The sequence below is a fragment of the Salvelinus namaycush genome, chromosome 32 (assembly GCF_016432855.1).
Source record: "Salvelinus namaycush isolate Seneca chromosome 32, SaNama_1.0, whole genome shotgun sequence".
Taxonomy (NCBI): Eukaryota; Metazoa; Chordata; class Actinopteri; order Salmoniformes; family Salmonidae; genus Salvelinus; species Salvelinus namaycush.
Genome location: NC_052338.1, coordinates 27,684,058 through 27,704,950, shown reverse-complemented (window position 1 = coordinate 27,704,950; position 20,893 = coordinate 27,684,058). Strand labels below are relative to the sequence as shown.

General features: G+C 45.5%; 1 protein-coding gene across 1 annotated transcript in view; it reads right to left on the bottom strand.

Annotated features, from left to right (window-relative positions):
- LOC120027256 (3-hydroxyisobutyrate dehydrogenase, mitochondrial-like) overlaps window positions 1–20,893 on the bottom strand; it is a 35,688-nt gene that overhangs the window by 8,184 nt on the left and 6,611 nt on the right. The window contains exons 3-6 of the mRNA XM_038972160.1: window positions 20,683–20,792; window positions 19,629–19,750; window positions 3,999–4,132; window positions 3,791–3,867 (exon numbers count right to left, since the gene is read on the bottom strand). Of these exons, the coding sequence (XP_038828088.1) occupies window positions 3,791–3,867; window positions 3,999–4,132; window positions 19,629–19,750; window positions 20,683–20,792 (443 nt within the window). The remainder of the gene's footprint in view (window positions 1–3,790; window positions 3,868–3,998; window positions 4,133–19,628; window positions 19,751–20,682; window positions 20,793–20,893) is intronic.

Sequence of the window (20,893 nt, the reverse complement as noted above, 5' to 3'; positions counted from 1 at the left end):
ATCCTGGTTATTAGCCATGAGCCCCCTGCCTCTCCTATCACACACCCCCTATCCTGGTTATTAGCCACGAGCCCCCTGCCTCTCCTATCACACACCCCCTATCCTGGTTATTAGCCACGAGCCCCCAGCCTCTCCTATCACACACCCCCTATCCTGGTTATTAGCCACGAGCCCCCTGCCTCTCCTATCACACACCCCCTATCCTGGTTATTATCCATGAGCCCCCTGCCTCTCCTATCACACACCCCCTATCCTGGTTATTAGCCACGAGCCCCCTGCCTCTCCTATCACACACCCCCTATCCTGGTTATTATCCATGAGCCCCCTGCCTCTCCTATCACACACCCCCTATCCTGGTTATTAGCCACGAGCCCCCTGCCTCTCCTATCACACACACCCTATCCTGGTTATTATCCATGAGCCCCCTGCCTCTCCTATCACACACCCCCTATCCTGGTTATTAGCCACGAGCCCCCTGCCTCTCCTATCACACACACCCTATCCTGGTTATTATCCATGAGCCCCCTGCCTCTCCTATCACACACCCCCTATCCTGGTTATTAGCCACGAGCCCCCTGCCTCTCCTATCACACACACCCTATCCTGGTTATTAGCCATGAGCCCCCTGCCTCTCCTATCACACACCCCCTATCCTGGTTATTAGCCACGAGCCCCCTGCCTCTCCTATCACAGTCGTGGTTATTAGCCTTAACGCCAGTGTTGTTCTTTAGCGGTGCTGTTAATTGACATGGAGAAGAGGGCATGTCACGCTTTAACAGGATTGACATGGACACACACACGCGCGCACGTGTGTGTGTGGCAGAGCAATGCCATCACAGCTAAAAGCGAAACAAATGCTATAGCTATGAAAAATAAAACAGTTGAGACAAAGGGGGGGGGGGGGGGGGGGGACAAAGGTAAAAGGGGGGCCTGCTGTTGTGTCATGTGTAGCAGGTGGAGGTCATTTATGATATTAATTGTCTGGTTCATTACTATTAGCTTTAATTCCTTCTCTAAACCACAGGAGAGGAAGCACGCTCAACATTTATTATTAGACAGGTAACAAGTCCATCTTTTTCTACATCTTGAACATGTGTTCTCAACCCACACACACACACACACACACAGAGAATGTAACTGTATATGTATTTATGCCTCCTCCTCTCCGCAGCGTCATCATTAAAAGCAGGGCTGCTCCTCAGACAGACTGAAAGATACGAGCCAGAGAAGAAACAGACCAGAGGGACTGGGGGGTGGAGAGAGAGAGCACGAGAGAAAGAAATGGATAGAAAATATTACAAATAAAAATAAGAGAAAGGGAAACATAGGGAGGAGAAAATAAAGGGAGTGAGAAAGAACCTGAGGAGGGAAAAAACAGACAATGACGAAGGTAGTGTGGTTATAATTCAGGGCCATTCTCTGATCTAAGGGAACGTCATGCTCTGAGAGACGGCCCAACCGTCCATCTGAAATCAACAAAGAGCTGTGTGGACGGGACAGGCAGCGTTGCGCGTGTGTGTGCGCGTGTGTGCGCGTGCGTGGACAGGTATTGGAAAGGGCAGCTCTATCAGGCCCTACTCCAGCATGATAAAATGTTATTACTGTTTCCTGTAAATTGGCTCTGAGCATGTGTGTCTCGGTGTCTGTCTGTGTCCGTGTCTGTACTCCATGTACGTGTGTTTGTACTCTGCATGTGTATGGTGTGTGGGTAGGTGTGTATGTGTGTATCTGTGTGTGGGTAGGTGTGTATGGGTAGCTGTGTATGTGTGAGGGTAGATGTGTATGTGTGTAGGTGTGTAAGGGTAGGTGTGTGTGTGTTTGTGTGTGTGGGTAGCTTTGTGTGTAGCGGGAACAGTGGTGTGGGGTGTAAATCTGTGTTGCTCTCTTAATGCCTCCATATTTCAGAGGCCTAGTGTGGGGATTTATGTCCGTCTGCCCCTCCGTCTCCCCACAGACAAATCAGCTGCTCTAATACAGCTGCACTACAAAACACACAGGCACACACACACGCAGGCAGGCACAGGACACAAGTACACACACACACACGCAGGCAGGCACAGGACACAAGTACACACACACACACACGCAGGCAGGCACAGGACACAAGTACACACACACACACACACGCAGGCAGGCACAGGACACAAGTACACACACACACACGCAGGCAGGCACAGGACACAAGTACACACACACACACGCAGGCAGGCACAGGACACAAGTACACACACACACACGCAGGCAGGCACAGGACACAAGTACACACACACACACGCAGGCAGGCACAGGACACAAGTACACACACACACACGCAGGCAGGCACAGGACACAAGTACACACACACACACGCAGGCACAGGACACAAGTACACACACACACACGCAGGCAGGCACAGGACAAGTACACACACACACACGCAGGCAGGCACAGGACACAAGTACACACACACACACACACACGCAGGCACAGGACACAAGTACACACACACACACGCAGGCAGGCACAGGACACAAGTACACACACACACACGCAGGCAGGCACAGGACACAAGTACACACACACGCAGGCAGGCACAGGACACAAGTACACACACACGCAAGCAGGCACAGGACACAAGTACACACACACGCAGGCAGGCACAGGACACAAGTACACACACACGCAAGCAGGCACAGGACACAAGTACACACACACGCAGGCAGGCACAGGACACAAGTACACACACACGCAGGCAGGCACAGGACACAAGTACACACACACACACACACACACACACACGCAGGCACAGGACACAAGTACACACACACACACGCAGGCAGGCACAGGACACAAGTACACACACACACACGCAGGCAGGCACAGGACACAAGTACACACACACGCAGGCAGGCACAGGACACAAGTACACACACACGCAAGCAGGCACAGGACACAAGTACACACACACGCAGGCAGGCACAGGACACAAGTACACACACACGCAAGCAGGCACAGGACACAAGTACACACACACGCAGGCAGGCACAGGACACAAGTACACACACACGCAGGCAGGCACAGGACACAAGTACACACACACGCAGGCAGGCACAGGACACAGGCACACACACACGCAGGCAGGCACAGGACACAAGTACACACACACGCAAGCAAGCAAGCATGCACAATGCACCAGAGGCAAATACAGCACACACATTTGATATAGTACTGGGTACACTAATCATATGACCGTGTATACATGAGCACATACAACTAACACACACAAAATACACCGTCACACAAACACACATTGCTTGACTAGAGGCCAGAGACACCAGAGAGAGAAATAGATGGATCCTTTACAACCCTAATAACAGCAGCAGCAATAGCAGGGCAGAGGGATGGGGATATGTGCATGCTGGGATATGTAGTCTGTAAGCAGCAGCTGGTTGTGCCTAGGCTGCATTAAGAGCTCAACCAGTGGATGTAAATGAGTCTTTGCCCTCTCATCAGTCTCTGGCTACCCCTGACAGGTCTGAGACTGAGTGGTCTGACCCCCTCAACAGTCTCTGGCTACCCCTGACAGGTCTGAGACTGGGTGGTCTGACCCCCTCAAACTGGGTTTGTCCTCCTCTGTCTCTTTGCCCCAATCTCAAAACACAGAAGGCAAAATGAACAGTAAAATATCCAGCACACAGGTCCAGTTGGTGACCCGGTAAAGACATGGTCAGGTAAATCACAGTGACACAGTGAAGGGTGAATAGAAGTGACTACAACAGATCTAGGCTGGCTAACAAGTAGTTGACTCTACCTGATTCCGAGGTTCATGGTCTCTGCAGTCCCGATCATCCCAATCGCTAACAGCATGTTGTTACAGATCTTAGCTGCCTGTGAGACAAAAAAGCTGAATTATTCGAATAGGTTTCTGTGAGAGTGACCAAGTGTACAATAGTGTTTGAGTGTATGAAAATGGTACATTTGTATGCAAACTTGTAAGTACACTAGAGTGTGTTAGTTACCTGTCCTGTGCCGACCTGTCCGCAGTACACTACGTTAGCTCCCATACAGGTGAGGAGTTCCTGGGCTGCAGTGTACTCCTCCTCAACCCCTCCTACCATGAAGGTTAGCTTAGCCAAGCTGGCTGCTCCCACACCTACAACACACAATACATGGTCACTACACACTAGTGTTGAACGATATACTGAAACGTCTGTACTCTTTAGACACTAGAACATGAAAAGCAGTCCAGTAGTGGAATTTATTTTTATTTCGGTACTTCTGTCTCACGGCTCATGTCTCTCTATCAGAGCAGCTGATGTCCACTTATAGCATGAGCGTGCCTGCTCCAATCATTCCACACGGACGTTAACACACTTGAATATGCGACACGGCATATAGAAATGCTGAAACTGTTAATTACTGTTCGCAAAACAATGTCCATACAGGCTAGAACACTTCACATTGAAAGAAGATACTGGTAGCTTCCAGCTAACTTTCCTTGCTAGCTTACAGCTGAAGCTAACATCAATTCATTACCCGAGTACTTCATTTGTGATAACATGCAGAACCATAAATCAAAATAGGCTGATTTCAAAGCTGATTGACAGCAAAACTTAATTCATTCAGTCAGTCTCAGACATCTCTCCCAAAGATGATTTATTTACTAAATGTGTGTGAATACTGGGCTCTGATTGGCCCTCTTGCCTTGAATGACGTCATTACAGATCAAATTCCATCGGTCGCATCACATATTTATCAGATGTTTTTACATACACATATTTATCAGATGTTTTTACATACACATATTTATCAGATGTTATTACATACACATATTTATCAGATGTTATTACATACACATATTTATCAGATGTTATTACATACACATATTTATCAGATGTTATTACACACACATATTTATCAGATGTTATTACACACACATATTTATCAGATGTTATTACATACACATATTTATCAGATGTTATTGCGGGTGTAGCGAAATGCTTGTGTTCCTATCCTCAACAGTGCAGTAATATCTAACACACAAATCTAAAAAAAAGTTCAATAATGTCATTAAGAAATATAGAAATATTAGGATGAGCAATGTCAGAGACCGGAGTGTCTAGACCAGTACACACACAGTACCGGTAAAAAGTTTGGACACACCTACTCATTCAAGGGTTTTTCTTTATATGTACCATTTTCCACATTGTAGAATAATAGTGAAGACATCCAAATTATGAAATAACATGTATGCAATCATTAAGTAACCAAAAAGTGTTAAACTAATCAAAATATATTTTAGATTCTTCAAAGTAGCCACCTTTTGCCTTGACAGCTTTGCACACTCTTGGCATTCTCTCAACCAGCTTCACGAGGTAGTCACTTGGAATAAATTTAAATTAACAGGTGTGCCTTGTTAAAAGCAAATTTGTGGAATTTCTTTCCTTCTCAATGCGTTTGAGCAATCCGTTGTGTTGTTACAAGGTAGGGGTGGTGCCCTATTTGGTAAACGACCAAGTCCATATTATGTCAATAAGGTCAGTCAATCTGGAAAATTGTAAACTTTGAAAGTTTCTTCAAGTGCAGTCGCAAAAACCATCAAGCGCTATGATACATCTGTAATTAATTGTTATGTTTAGTCAAGGTCTTAGTCGTGCAATTGTACATGTAACCAAGATGTTTGGTGCACTATTTCTCAAGTGAAAAAAATAGCATGAAAACAAGTCGTCTCTCGCTGAATGACAACAAACACTTCATTAAAGAATCCCTACTGTTCTATTTATTTATTAACTAGGCAAGTCAGTTAAGAACAAAGTCTACATTTTCAATGACGGCCTAGGAACAGTGGGTTAACTGTCTTGTTCAGGGGCAGAACAACAGATTTTTACCTTGTCAGCCCGGGGATTTGATCTTGCAACCTTTCGGTTACTAGTCCAACGCTCTAACCACTAGGCTACCTGCCACCCCTTGTTGACCAATCACCGACAAAGGGGTGTCCGAACTTGGGCTTGGCTCAGGAAATAATGTGCACATGAACAGCCACCTAGACACATTGCTAGATGGTTCACCAATGACAGCCTTATTTAATCCCAAAAACATCAACATCATGTCAGTCTCATGACAGTGTTGCCAGAAAGCTCTCTCAGGACTAGTACAAGACTCCTCAATAGCAGTCAGATTATTTTGTTTGGTCTATGGAGCTCAGTGATAGTTAAGATTGTGATGTCTCTACAAATGTTCTGCTCTGGGAAAGGGGTGTGTGTGTGTTGTGATGGGACAGGAGTGTTGAGAGCGGCACACCAGAGGGACGGGGGAGTCTTTAAAAGCCGATTGTCCCCATCATCCTGCACACGACCCCCATGGGCCTCCATCCTCCTTACGCAAACCCTTTCTCCTTCACACACACAACTATACCCCACCACCAAAACCAGGCCGACAGCTGTGCCTGAGGCTACCCCGCTAGAAACACCCCCCCGGGGGTATCAGTGACAGCCGTGAGGGGTAATTAACTTTACACTTTATCATGTTCAATTAGGTCTCACACACACACACTCCCCCATCCCTCCCAGTGCCTGATGGCTTAAGGAGCGTTCCATGTTTTAGCAAGTACCTCTCCACCCCCCAACGGGTCCTGATGACACAGATAGATGACCAGAGACGTGCCAGATTGTTTTTAACAGTTTTATTTCTGTGTTAATCTGAGGCGGAACCCTCGCTCCCAAATCTCATCTGCCACAGCCCGGCCCCTTAATATACCATTGATTAACCCCTAAACATACATCCGTGCGCACAAACGCAGGCAGGCAAGCAAATTGTTGGTAGCTGTAAGTATTCAACGAGCACAACTCTTCCATACTGTAATCCTAGTGATAGGTAAACAAATGAAAAGCACCACCATCATCATGTTGAGCTGTGCTTGGTAAGTGGACAGGACAGTGTCCCCTACACTGCATCCCACAACACCAAAGGAGCACTACGCCTTAGCGACACTGTTAGAGGAGTGTATCAACAGTCTTAGTAATGTGTGTGTGTGGTGTGTGAAATCAGTCTTCAGGGTGCTGTGTAGCTCTAATGAAAGGCCTATTGATGGTGAAGGCCTAATCATGTTGCTGTTAATAATTAAAGAGGAATTAGGAGAGAGAGAAAATAGCTGAAACTACACAACCAGAAGGAGGAGAGAGTGGAGGAGAGGAGAGAGGAGAGAAAGGAGGAGAGAGAGGGAGAAAATAGCTGAAACTACACAACCAGAAGGAGGAGAGAGTGGAGGAGAGGAGAGAGAGGAGAGGAGAGAGAGGGAGAAAATAGATGAAACTACACAACTAGGAGAGGAGAGTGGAGGAGAGGAGAGTGGAGGAGAGGAGAGAGGGAGAAAATAGCAGAGGGGGAGAGGAGAGATGGCAGAGAAGAGGAGAGTGGGGAGCAGAGGTTTAAGGTGTTTAGGGGGCAGGAGCAGAGATGGGAGAGGCTTTATGGAAAAGAGTGACTGATGTACACAGTCACTGAGTTGACCGTACTGCAGGTTCCCTGTATGTTGGTGTCCATAGGGTAATGGTATGTATACATTACCCCAGCTATCCCACTCTTACTACCCTCTCTCGGACTGATAATTAGCCGTCTGTCTGCGTGTGCGTGTGCGCGATGCAGCAGTGACAGCCTGTCAAGCCACATAATGAACCCAGTCCATACTGCAGCAGCTGACTACGGAGCACAACACACGGTCAACCCACACACAGGTCTTACATAACACCGTGAGAGAGAAGGCTCTATCTTAGAGAGAGACTGAGCAATAGAGATTTTCTGAATCCAATCACCATGCATACAACCATCAACAGTCACACTAATAAGGCCTATATAATGCTGACAGAACCAAAGCCAAGCAGCATTGTAAACTTCCACTGGTTCATTAGACTGGGGTTCAGGATCACTAAAGAGAAGACTATTGATATCACAGTCAACTTGCTGATCAATACACATCTCTACACATGGAGAGGGGGAGATAAAGAGAGAGGAGGAGAGAGGGAAGAAATAGCAGAGGGGGAGAGGAGAGATGGCAGAGAAGAGGAGAGCAGAGGGAAAGACAGAGGGAAAAACAGAGAGGGAAAGACAGAGAGGGAAAAACAGAGAGGGAAACAGCAGGAAACAAAGAAAGAGAAATATGAGAACAAGAGATGGGGGGGGAGGGAGAGCGGCGGAAAACTTTCTGTCCACTCCTTCCCTCCCTCCCTCCCTCCCCCTCTCAGATGAACTAATCACCCATAATAAGCTCCTCTGATCTGTAGTGGATTTCTATAAGCAGTGACAGAGTGATGATGAAAGATCGCCGGTGCAGGAAGAATAACAACATCATTAGCATAACAGAGAAGGAGAGAGAGTGTGTCTTCTTGCAAATATGTGTGTGTATAGGGGCGTCCCGTGGTCCGGTCGGTCCTGTCAGAGATGGATTAAACAGGAATCCTAATGAGGCTGTGGGGGCATTGGGGAACACGTTGGGAACGTCACCATGCTCCGCCCTATCCATCTCACAGGAAAATTACACTCCTGCATTGTTATAAACAGACTTACAACGCATTGCCCCCAGGGCTAGCTGACGTACATATGCCCAGAGAGAGAAAGAGGGTGAGAAACAGAGAGGGATAAACTAAGGGAGAGAGAATGTATAGTAAGGTAATGGGAGTGAGTGGCAAAGACAGAGACCAGGATAGCTGTGCCTCTGATCTCTGAGAAATAATTCCCTTGGGAAAGAGCAGACAAGAGTCCCTCTTATCATGTTCCAGGGACAAGTTATGGTTGGCCAACATAAAACTCAGAGACCCAGTCGAACTAGCCTAACCACAGTTCAACCACGGTGAGCTGGCATTGGTATTAATGACCGTTAGAGAGAGGCCAGCCAAAGCCACTCTTAGTCTAACATGGTGGGAGATAGATTTAGTGACTATGTGCAAGGCTGGGGACAAAAATATACCCTTTCCTTGTTTCCTCTCCTTCAAGGAGAGAAAGCATCTCAATACCCTAAAGAGGTTTCCTTTCCTTGTCTCCTCTACGTCAAGGAAAGAGGGTGAGGTGAGACGGGGAAAGGAGATCAGCGCAAACTCTGGTTTCTGTCGTGTTCTAAAAAGCGCTGAATTAATTTGCACTTTTTTAATTACAGACAAATAATTAACTGAAGCGATTCATTATAGTCTTATAGCCTTTTAAATTGGAGCCCTTTTTGGAAGTGGTCGGTCTGTGTGTGTGTCTCCATCTGTTTTTGTATGTGTGCGAGTGTGTATATTTGTGTTAATGTGTCTTGTGTGTAAGCATTACGGACAGGTGAAGATCCCAAACTTGGCCGTGGTGGAGACGTCAGCCGGAGCTTCTGAGGTAATATCCACAGGGTTACGAGGCTCGTGTAAAGCACTATGCACTTTAATTGATGGTAGGGTTCAATTAAACTACATTATGAAGGCTGTACAAACACACACCACGGTGGCTGTTCCCACGCTGTAGTAGTGAATGACGCATTTGAATGTGAGCCACACTCCAGCTCTTTTCCCTGGGGTTGAGAGTGGCTGGTCCCTAAAGGAACGCTTGTAACACTTTAACATCTTCAATACACCATTATAACCCTTCCTTTCCTTCAATGACAGTATAATCTACCGTGTTGGTGTAGAATCCATTCACAGGTTAACTACAGTGCCTTGCTGATTCTACCAGAGTAAAAACACCTGCAAGGTAGAGTGCTGTAATTCAGGTCTTAGTAGATGCATGAGTCCTAATTCAATTGTGCGAGGAAAACGGGCAGGCAATACAAACAGTTACAGCTGAAGTCTGAGGTTTACATACACCTTAGCCAAATACATTTAAAAGTCGTTTTTTCACAATTCCTGACATTTAATACTAGTAAAAGTTCCCTGTCTTAGGTCAGTTAGGATCACCACTTTACTTCAAGAATGTGAAATGTCAGAATAATAGTAGAGAGAGAATGATTTATTTCAGCTTTTATTTCTTTCATCACATTCCCGGTGGGTCAGAAGTTTACATACCTTCAATTAATATTTGGTAGCATTGCCTTTAAATTGTTTAACTTGGGTCAAACATTTCAGGTAGCCTTCCACAAGCTTCCCACAATAAGTTCCTCCTGACAGAGCTGGTGTAACTGAGTCAGGTTTGTAGGCCTCCTTGCTCGCACACGCTTCTTCAGTTCTGCCCACAAATTTTCTATAGGATTGAGGTCAGGGCTTTGTGATGGCCACTCCAATACCTTGATTTTGTTGACCTTAAACCATTTTGCCACAACTGTGAAATTATGCTTGGGGTCATTGTGCATTTGGAAGACCCATTTGCGACCAAGCTTTAACTTCCTGACTGATGTCTTGAGATGTTGCTTCAATATACCCACATCATTTTCCATCCTTATGATGCCATCTATTTTGTGAAGTGCACCAGTCCCTCCTGCAGCAGATCACCCCCACAACATGATGCTGCTGCCACCCCCGTGCTTCATGGTTGGGATGGTGTTCTTCGGCTTGCAAGCCTCCCCATTTTCCTCCAAACATAACAATGGTCATTATGGCCAAACAGTTCTATTGTTTCATCAGACCAGAAGATATTTCTCCAAAAAGTACGATCTTTGTCCCCATGTGCAGTTGCAAACCGTAGTCTGGCTTTTTTTTAATGGCGGTTTTATAGCAGTGGCTTCTTCCTTGCTGAGCTGCCTTTCAGGTTATGCCAATATAGGACCCGTTTTACAGTGGATATAGATACTTTGGTACCCGTTACCTCCAGCATCTTCACAAGGTCCTTTGCTGTTGTTCTGGGATTGATTTGTACTTTTCGCCACAAAGTACATTCATCTCTAGGAGACAGAATGCGTCTCCTTCCTGAGCGGTATGGCGGCTGCGTGGTCCCATGGTGTTTATACTTGCATACTATTGTTTGTACAGATGAACGTGGTACCTTCAGGCGTTTGGAAATTGCTCCCAAGGATGAACCAGACTTGTGGAGGTCTACAAAAAAAATGATTGGCGGATTTCTTTTGATTTTCCCATGATGTCAAGCAAAGAGGCACTGAGTTTGAAGGTCTGCCTTGAAATACATCCACAGGTACACCTCCAATTGACACAAATTATGTCAATTAGCCTATCAGAAGCTTCTAAAGCCATGACATTTTCTGGAATTTTCCAAGCCGTTTAAAGGCACAGTCAACTTAGTGTATGTAAACTTCTGACCCGCGAATTGTGATACAGTGAATTATAAGTGAAATAATCTGTCTGTAAACAATTGTTGGAAAAATGACTTGTGTCATGCACAAAGTAGATGTCGTAACCGACTTGCCAAAACTATAGTTTGTTAACAAGAAATTTGTGGAGTGGTTGAAAAACGAGTTTTAATGACTCCGACCTAAGTGTATGTAAACTTCGACTTCAACTGTATATTCTTGGTTTGACTACTGGAAATCTAAAAGGTGGCCTTTGGTCTAATATAGAGCTCTCATCTTAACGGCAGCATTTTTCACTGAGTTCAAGGCCTAAACATACGATACCATTTCTAACATTACAGTAACGTTCCTTCCTCCCCAACCCCCTGGGAAGACAGACTGTTTACAGGCCTTCAATGCAGCCTCATGTAGTCCAGTGATATAATTATATCCAATGGGAGATATTTTCTCAAACAAATTAAAAACCCAAACAAGCGCCATAAAAACTTGATGGATATCAAGTAAATAACTGAAATGGAGTTAGAAGAGGGACAGAGCGCTAACCAAAATCACACCACACACACACATAAAAAATCTGCACTTTCAACAGTTTATCTGCCCAAGTCACTAATGCTAGTCCTTCATGTTAAAAACAGTCTTTATCTGCTGTGCTAACGAGCTCAAGCCTGAGAACCACCCCACACTGCATGCACACACAGACAAACATCATGAAAACACACCATGAGAGACTGTAGCAGAGGGATAAAGGGGGAAGAGAAAGTCAGAGAATGATGCTGAAAGACATGCAACAGACAATCTTTCTCTTCGCTGTGTTTCTTCATTGACCAGTAGCCTGACCATCATAATCATTATCAGAGCCTGCTCCATTCCAGAGAGAGAGTGGTCAATGCAAGGAGACAGAAGAGAGATCATTCCAGAATCAATCCTCCCTGTGGCCCAAAGCAGACACATTGAGTTTGAGTCGGACTGATAATGACCCCCCCCCACACACGCTCTCTTAAGATGAGTGACATATAGGGAGGGGTTTAGGAGAATTTGATGGACAGAGCCTTATAGTACGACTGGCACAAACACCAGCTGACAAATAGGCCTACACACCCACAGAGAAGGACACCACACAGCACACGCACAGTGTTGAGAGGGACAGTCCCCCAGCTGCTGTGGGTCTGCTTCCATCTGGACTCCAGGCTAGAACCCCACCCCCTTACTCCCCTCCTCCATTTCCCCCTCCCCTCATCCCCTCTCTCTCCCCTTAACCAGCCTCCCCCTGGTCCCACTAGTGAAGGGCTTGTTATGCTAATCTGGTCAGTCCAGTGCTAGTTAAAGCATCTGCATACTAGGCTTGGTTTGCTCCTATCAGAACGCAGCTGGGCGAAGTGAACGTCTGTGCCTCGCATACTCCCTCAAAAGACCTTCGCTTGAAAAACAACAAACAAGTTTGTCCCTCTTGAGACGCCGTAGCCAGTATACACTTATTCAAAATAGAAATCTGTAATTCATTTTGAAGTTTTTGCTATGGAGGTCTTAGTCGCTCAATTTGACATCTAAGATGTTTGGTGCAGTATTTCTCAAGGGAAAATATGTGCATGAAAACTAGTCGTCTCTCGTTGAATGGCAACAAACAGTTCATTGAAAAATCCCAACTGTTGACCAATCACCGACGAAGGGGGTGTAGACTTCGGTAGCCGAACTTCAGCTTGCCTCAGGAAAATTGTTACGTGCACAAAGAGCCCCAAAAAAACATGCCGAAGACCAAAACAAAGAAAAACATAATATATGCAGTATATATTTATTAATATATGCAGTATATATTTAGTTAGTCATCACTGCACTGACAGCAGGCCCAGCCAGCTACCCACGGCTGTAAAACCTACTAGGCACATGTCTCTCTCAATCGCTACCCTAGAACCTTAACATGCCTTCTTTTGGCCAATGGTTAGCTGTGGCAATTTGCCTGTGGCTTTCGGTGATGCAGAATGCAATAAGCTACACGGTACGGTTACCAGTGTTTTCCACAAGTACACAGAGTAGCCAGCCAAATAGAAAGAAAGTGGGGGTCCGGGGTTGTTTGCTCACCTGGGTTCAACATTTTGTTGCAGAAGGAGCTCTATTGGTGGCCTCTGATGAATTCTAATGTCTGGACTCCATCTGAAAGACTTCACCTCGAAGACTGGGAAAATGTGTTGTAGTATTTGTGTAGAACAGGTATTCCCACTGGGGTACACCAAATAAAAATCTGATTCACATTGAAGAAAAATTATTTAACACAGACACACACACACAAAAGTTTGGGGTCACTTAGAAATGTGCTTGTTATTGAAAGAAAATCACTTTTCTGTCCATTAAAATAACATCAAATTGATCAGAAATACAGTGGAGACATTGTTAATGTTGTAAATTACTATTGTAGCTGGAAACGGCAGATTTTTTTATGGAATATCTACATAGGCCATTATCAGCAACCATCACTCCTGTGTTCCAATGGCACGTTGTGTTAGCTAATCCAAGTTCATCATTTTAAAAGGCTAATTGATCATTACAAAACACTTTTGCAAAAAGTTAGAACAGCTGAAACTGTTGTTCTGATTAAAGAAGAAATAAAACTGTCCTTTAGACTAGGTGAGTATCTGGAGCCTCAGCATTTGGGGGTTCGATTACAGGCTCAAAATGTCCAGAAACAAAGACCTTTCTTCTGAAACTGGTCGGTCTATTCTTGTTCTGAGAAATTAAGGCTATTCCATGCAAGAAATTGCCAAGAAACTGAAGATCTCGTACAACGCCGTGTGCTACTCCCATCACAGAACAGCGCAAACTGGCTCTAACGAGAATAGAAAGAGGAGTGGGAGGCCCCGGTGCACAATTGAGCAAGAGGACAAGTACATTAGAGTGTCTTGTTTGAGAAACACACGCCTCACAAGTTCTCAACTGGCAGCTTCATTAAATAGTACCCGCAAAACACCAGTCTCAACATCAATAGTGAGGAGGCGACTCCAGGATGATGGCCTTCTAGGCAGAGTTCCTCTGTCCAGTGTCTGTGTTGTTTTGCCCATCTTAATATTTTATTTTTATTGGCCTATTGAGATATGGCTCTTTCTTTGCAACTCTGCCTAGAGTCGCCTCTTCACTGTTGGCTTTGAGACTGGTGTTTTGCGGGTACTATTTAATGAAGCTGCCAGTTGAGGACTTGTGAAGTGTCTGTTTCTCAAACTAGGTACTAGTGCCGGTACTCAGCTCCGTTGAGCTCCTACCCAAGTCAAGCACTGCTTCTTATCCCTTGAGCAAATAACCTACAGCTGTGTCTGTCCCAGGCTCACTGGCAGGGAAACTCAGAGGGCCCAGAATATTTGATACAAGTTGGTGCAAGCTTCAGGGCCGGACCCAACTTAATAGTTGATACGATGTTTCAAGCGCGTTGCAAACAGGCCATGTGTAGCCATCAAGATTTTAAGGATATTTATTTTTAGCAAGATATTTTCTAACTGCAGACTGCAATGTTTTTATTTGCTGGCTTTATGTAGTTGGCAATAGAAGGTTTGTATAATTTTTATTTAGATTTGGATATAAATTTGATTAACAACATGATAATGATTGAGATATGAAGACTTGAAACTTTTGCGAAAATGTGCATATGAAAACCATAACTGGTATGCAGATCGGTTGAAATGGTCAGATAAATTGGCATTCCACATGAGAAAGGTTGCGGACTCCTCGTGTAGCCTATTACCGGCAACTTCAGGAGAGTATTGGCAGAATCTGCAAAAGCCAGCAGGAGCGAGAAGAGAATAGTTGGGTCAGGTTAAGTTCTGGTTATCTAAATCTCTGGCGCCCTCGAGGCATGTGTCTTATTTAATCAAACCGTAAACTTAAAGATTTAGACAAGCTCAGTGCTTATAGTTGATTTTATTAAAACACATAGAGTGTGTTTATATACGGAAAAATACACGTTTAAACATTTTGACCAATCGATTATTTTTGTTGGATACAGCCCTAGCCAGCGGTTGGCTATGTGAAACACGCAAAATAAATTAATATGCCAGAAAACAATAATTAGGCTTAGTCGTGGATTTAGATTTAGCCTAATTAATGCAAATTCACGAGCTTCATGCTCTTTACCTCGGTGTAAAGAAATTGGACTGCAACCAACCACAAAGCACACAAATTGTAACGGGAGGCTGTCACTTTTTCCTGTCATTGCTGGCTCTGTGACTGACAGGTGCTTATTCTATCAATAGATCACTAGAAGATGCAGATCGTTCGTTCTAGTATAACCGAACACGTAGCAGGTGTAAAAGAAACGGCTGAAACTAGATCCCCTACATTCTGGTCTTGACGAGAAGGGGAAAAAACTGTCGGGGGAGGTTCTCTTCTGCACTGTTTGACCAATCCAGCAGATGTGTAGGATGAGTTAAGATGGGAGTGTCGCCTTGTTAATGTCCAAAGCGGAAGTCAAGTCACAGGCTCTATTTCCATTTCCCCTGAAAACTGGAACATCGGTTGCTGGGGACTCGGCAGAGTCTAATTCTAGCGGGAGAGGGCTCGATGAACTAGAGAATTTAAACTTTTAAATGAAAAGTAGCCTAGTTAATCTGAAGTGAAAAAAGTAGCCTGCTGAAAATGAGTATTTAACCTGCTGAAACACAGCAAACGTGTGCAGTCTGAGACAAACTGTATACAAACACATTAAGCTCCCACGGTCACACCAAAGTTAATGCAGTGAAGTCCCTTACACACACACACACACACACACACACACACACACACACACACACACACACACTTGTTCTCAGCGTTGGGAAAACAATGAATGGCTTTTAAAGACTTTTAAAGTCGCCGTCCGTTAGCGATGTGGCGGCCCACTGCCGGAATACAAGACGCAGACGCAGGCATGCTGGGTAATTACCGCTAACGACCCCGCTGCTGCTCCTATTTCTGCCATCGCCTTGCCAACAGCCCGGGCTCGTGACGTCAGAGCCTGTTTTGTTGTGGGTCTAGTTTGAATGCGGACACTTAACAACACCAGACAGTGGTGAAATTGTGTATTTTAGAGTGTGCTTGTTTGTGTGTACAGTAAGTGACTATGTGCAGTATGTGTGTGTGGGTGAAAGAGTATCTATGCCAGGACATAGTAGGCAGGGCTAGGCCAGACAACTGGTCAGTAAGAGCAAGACCGGCAGAGAGAGGGAAAGGAAAGAAAGAGATGTTTTTTTGATTGTCGTTTTTTAACAAGTTTATTACTCCTCGTCTCAGACCCCAGGAAAAACTGCCAAACCCCTATTGACGCACCCGAGGTGGGAACCAAACACACACACACACATTTAAAAACACACTACCTCATTCACCACAGGATTAATTTTGAATAAAAAGAATATCTAAATTTAAAAAACAATAAAACCCCAAAAGCACAGGAAGTCTGTCTGTGAGGATGCTTGAGTGTCTGAAGTGACTGAAAATGTTTATGATCTTTCCATGAATCTGTGTGTGTGTTTCAGTGCTTTAAATAGCGTAGCTAACATATTATATATCATAAGCATTAACTCAAACAAAAATAAGTGTGTTAGGGGTCAATGCGCGCGCGCGTGTGTGTGCGTGCGTGCGTGAGTGCGTGCGTGCATTGGCGACTTCATAATGAAGAAGATTCTGCTGGGACCACCAGTCAAAATGCCTAAAGTTTGTGTGTGTTACTGTCGTTAGATCTGGATCTGATATCAAGAGATCACAAGAAACAGAAGGGACTGTCTCTAACAAACACAGACATACTACATACACCTTGTACTTGATTGATGAATTAAGGTCACTAACTAGTAAATAACTCCCCTCACCTGGTTGTCTAGGTCTTAATTGAAAAAAAAAACAAAAAAAACCTGCCTTCCATGGAATGAGTTTGACACCCTGCTCCACATGCATACATATGGCTCCCTATTGGAGTAGAGTGCCACCTCCTGGACAAACGCAGCATGTCAAATCCCCTCCCCCACTATCGGTCAGAGAAGCCCTCAACACAACACACACAGGGACGTCTGTAGTTTACACTCCACCTCCTGACCTCTCCCTCAGTCTTCTCTTCCCCAAGTTCAGCTTATCACCAATGGGCTACTTTCATCCTCGACAAGGGGGTTAGAGGCCAGTTCTGTTAGGATCTGTATATGAGATTTAGATAGTGGACAGTCAAGTGCGTGTGTGTTTGTGTCTGAACTTGGAAGTGTGTTCGTGCTGTCAGGCGTCTGTGGGGCTCAGGCCAGAGGTAGCATGTAAATCATTGGCCATTCCAGAGCAGTAAACCAGGCTTTGCTAAGAGCCCAGAAAAGAAGTGAGTAAACTGTGCTTGTGTGTGTGTGTGTGTGTGTGTGTGTGTGTGTGTGTGACTGTGTGTGTGTGTGACTGTGTGTGTGTGTGACTGTGTGTGTGTGTGACTGTGTGTGTGTGTGACTGTGTGTGTGACTGTGTGTGTGTGACTGTGACTGTGTGTGTAAAACAGGCTTAGTTAAGAGCCCAGAGAGGAAGTGTGTAAACATTGTGGCTGTGCGTGGCTGTGCGTCTGTAAAACAGGCTTAGTTAAGAGCCCAGAGAGGAAGGGTCTTCACAGGTCTGCACTCACTAACTACAGCCTGTCTACACTGCAGACGCCAGCATGTAAACACACAGAGGGTGTGTGTGAGAGAGGGAGGGAGTGTTTTGTGTGAGGAATATGTGTGAGAAAACGAGTGTTGCCAGACAAGCATACGACCACAGTGTAGGCTGTTGGGGATCGTCAAAAAGTGAATCTGCAGAAATGTGAATCAGTCGTATTTGTACGTGTGTGTGCCCCCCGGTTGGTGTGGCCGAGGTGAGAGGGAGTTTTACAGCTACTCGTCTCTCCTCTCACTCCCTGTGGGGCCAGTTTCTCTTGTCTTTATCTACATGAAAGGCACTGACAAGAGATACCCGCCATTATGGCTCCATCAACATCAAAAACACTGACACGGTATTCTCCATTACGGCTCCATCAACATCAAAAACACTGACACGGTACTCTCCATTATGGCTCCATCAACATCAAAAACACTGACACGGTATTCTCCATTACGGCTCCATCAACATCAAAAACACTGACACGGTACTCTCCATTACGGCTCCATCAACATCAAAAACACTGACACGGTACTCTCCATTACGGCTCCATCAACATCAAAAACACTGACACGGTACTCTCCATTACGGCTCCATCAACATCAAAAACACTGACACGGTACTCTCCATTACGGCTCCATCAACATCAAAAACACTGACACGGTACTCTCCATTACGGCTCCATCAACATCAAAAACACTGACACGGTATTCTCCATTACGGCTCCATCAACATCAAAAACACTGACACGGTACTCTCCATTACGGCTCCATCAACATCAAAAACACGGTACTCTCCATTACGGCTCCATCAACATCAAAAACACTGACACGGTACTCTCCATTACGGCTCCATCAACATCAAAAACACTGACACGGTACTCTCCATTACGGCTCCATCAACATCAAAAACACTGACACGGTATTCTCCATTACGGCTCCATCAACATCAAAAACACTGACACGGTATTCTCCATTACGGCTCCATCAACATCAAAAACACTGACACGGTACTCTCCATTACGGCTCCATCAACATCAAAAACACTGACACGGTATTCTCCATTACGGCTCCATCAACATCAAAAACACTGACACGGTATTCTCCATTGCGCCTCAAGCCATTAAGGAGAACGCTGTCCTGTGCACTGTCAAGGAGCCATCAGATTGACGACTTAAAACCTTAACCTTGCCTTTAAGACCCAGTCAAAGGCAACAATAAAACCCACTCTACACTGACTACAAAGGGTGGTCACTGTCTGGCTAGAATGGGGGGAGGAAGTACAGCGTTGAACACAAATCTGAATTGAACTACCAACCCTGTATTGTACCTGCTCAGGTAAGAGTCGTATTCATTATTGCACACCGTAGAGAAAAGTTTTGCAAAGGAAAATAAACAGAGCGTTTCTTATTGGACAAGTTCAGGTAGTTTTTGCCAGTTTCGGCCCATTTGCACGTTTCATTCCTAGGATTCTGATCTGACAATGTTTCCTTCTAGCCTTAAATATGTTGCCATTTAACAGGATAAATTTCCACCAGCTGTTGATCTGTCGCCGGTGTATAGCACCAGAGTCTATAAATACAAGCACTATTATCTATAGATACACATAGGAGTACATGACATGTTTAGCATTGCTGCAAAAGCTCTACAGTTTATGTGTTTGTGTCCAAGGTGAAATGAAGACTAGAGAGAGAGGTGTGTGTGTGTATCATGTCTATCCAGAGACTGAACCACCAGTAGGCCAGAAACAGGAGAAGTAAAACCTTTCTTTGGACATGACTAGTAGACTGACACAGTACGTGATCGCCATAGGAACAGAATGTTGACATCCCAAACCCGTCCCTTACCTCCTGACACGGGAGCGTCCATGAACACGGCGCCCATCTTCTCGGCGGCGAGGGCCATTTCCTTGGAGACGGAGGGGTCGATGGTAGAGGAATCGATGAGCAGCGTTCCCTTCTTCACTTTCCTGAGAAAGAAGAACAGGATTATTGACATCTGAGATCCTTGGGACGGCCCTACTCTAAACCCTAACCTCTACCGTTACCCTAACCTAACCATTTGAACATTTTGACTTCACCGGGGTAGGGACGTCTCCAGGATCCCAGAAAACGGACCAGAAGAAAAAGACGAGAGGAAAAACACAGTCACATGACCATATCACATGATCTCAGAGCACAGACCCACAGTACCAGGCTCTGTTTCAGGGCCAGCACAGGCACACCTGACTTAACTTAGTTCGGAGACCATGATCAGTTTAATCAGGTGCAGGGCTAGAACAAAAGCCTGTACAATTGGTGACATCCCCCCCCACGTCTTCACTGTAAGCAGCTCTGAATGAGCAGCTAGGCTCTACCGTGCCTTACAATGGAGTTTACAACTATCTGCTTCCTTCCAATTTACAAACACCAGTTATAGGGGGACAGGCCAGTTATAGGGGGACAGGCCAGTTATAGGGGGACAGGCCAGTCATAGGGGGACAGGCCAGTCATAGGGGGACAGGCCAGTCATAGGGGGACAGGCCAGTCATAGGGGGACAGGCCAGTCATAGGGGGACAGGCCAGTCATAGGGGGACAGGCCAGTCATAGGGGGACAGGCCAGTCATAGGGGGACAGGCCAGTCATAGGGGGACAGGCCAGTCATAGGGGGACAGGCCAGTCATAGGGGGACAGGCCAGTCATAGGGGGACAGGCCAGTCATAGGGGGACAGGCCAGTCATAAGGGTACAGGCCAGTTATAAGGGTACAGGCCAGTTATAAGGGTACAGGCCAGTTATAAGGGTACAGGCCAGTTATAAGGGTACAGGCCAGTTATAAGGGGACAGGCCAGTTATAAGGGGACAGGCCAGTTTCTACATCTATAGTTCTGGTGAGGAGGACCAGAGAGGGGGAGCTGCTTACTTGAGGATGCCGTTGGGTCCAGTGTAGACCTCTATGACGTTGGGACTGGAGGGGAGCATGGTGATGATCCTATCTGCTTTATCTGCAACCTCCGCTGGAGAGTCCAGGATCTGGACAGGGAGGAAACGGATGGGAAAGAAGGAGTGAGAAATAAAAAGAAAACACTAACAGAGATACAATGACGTTTCATCCCTATTCTCCATATTCCTGA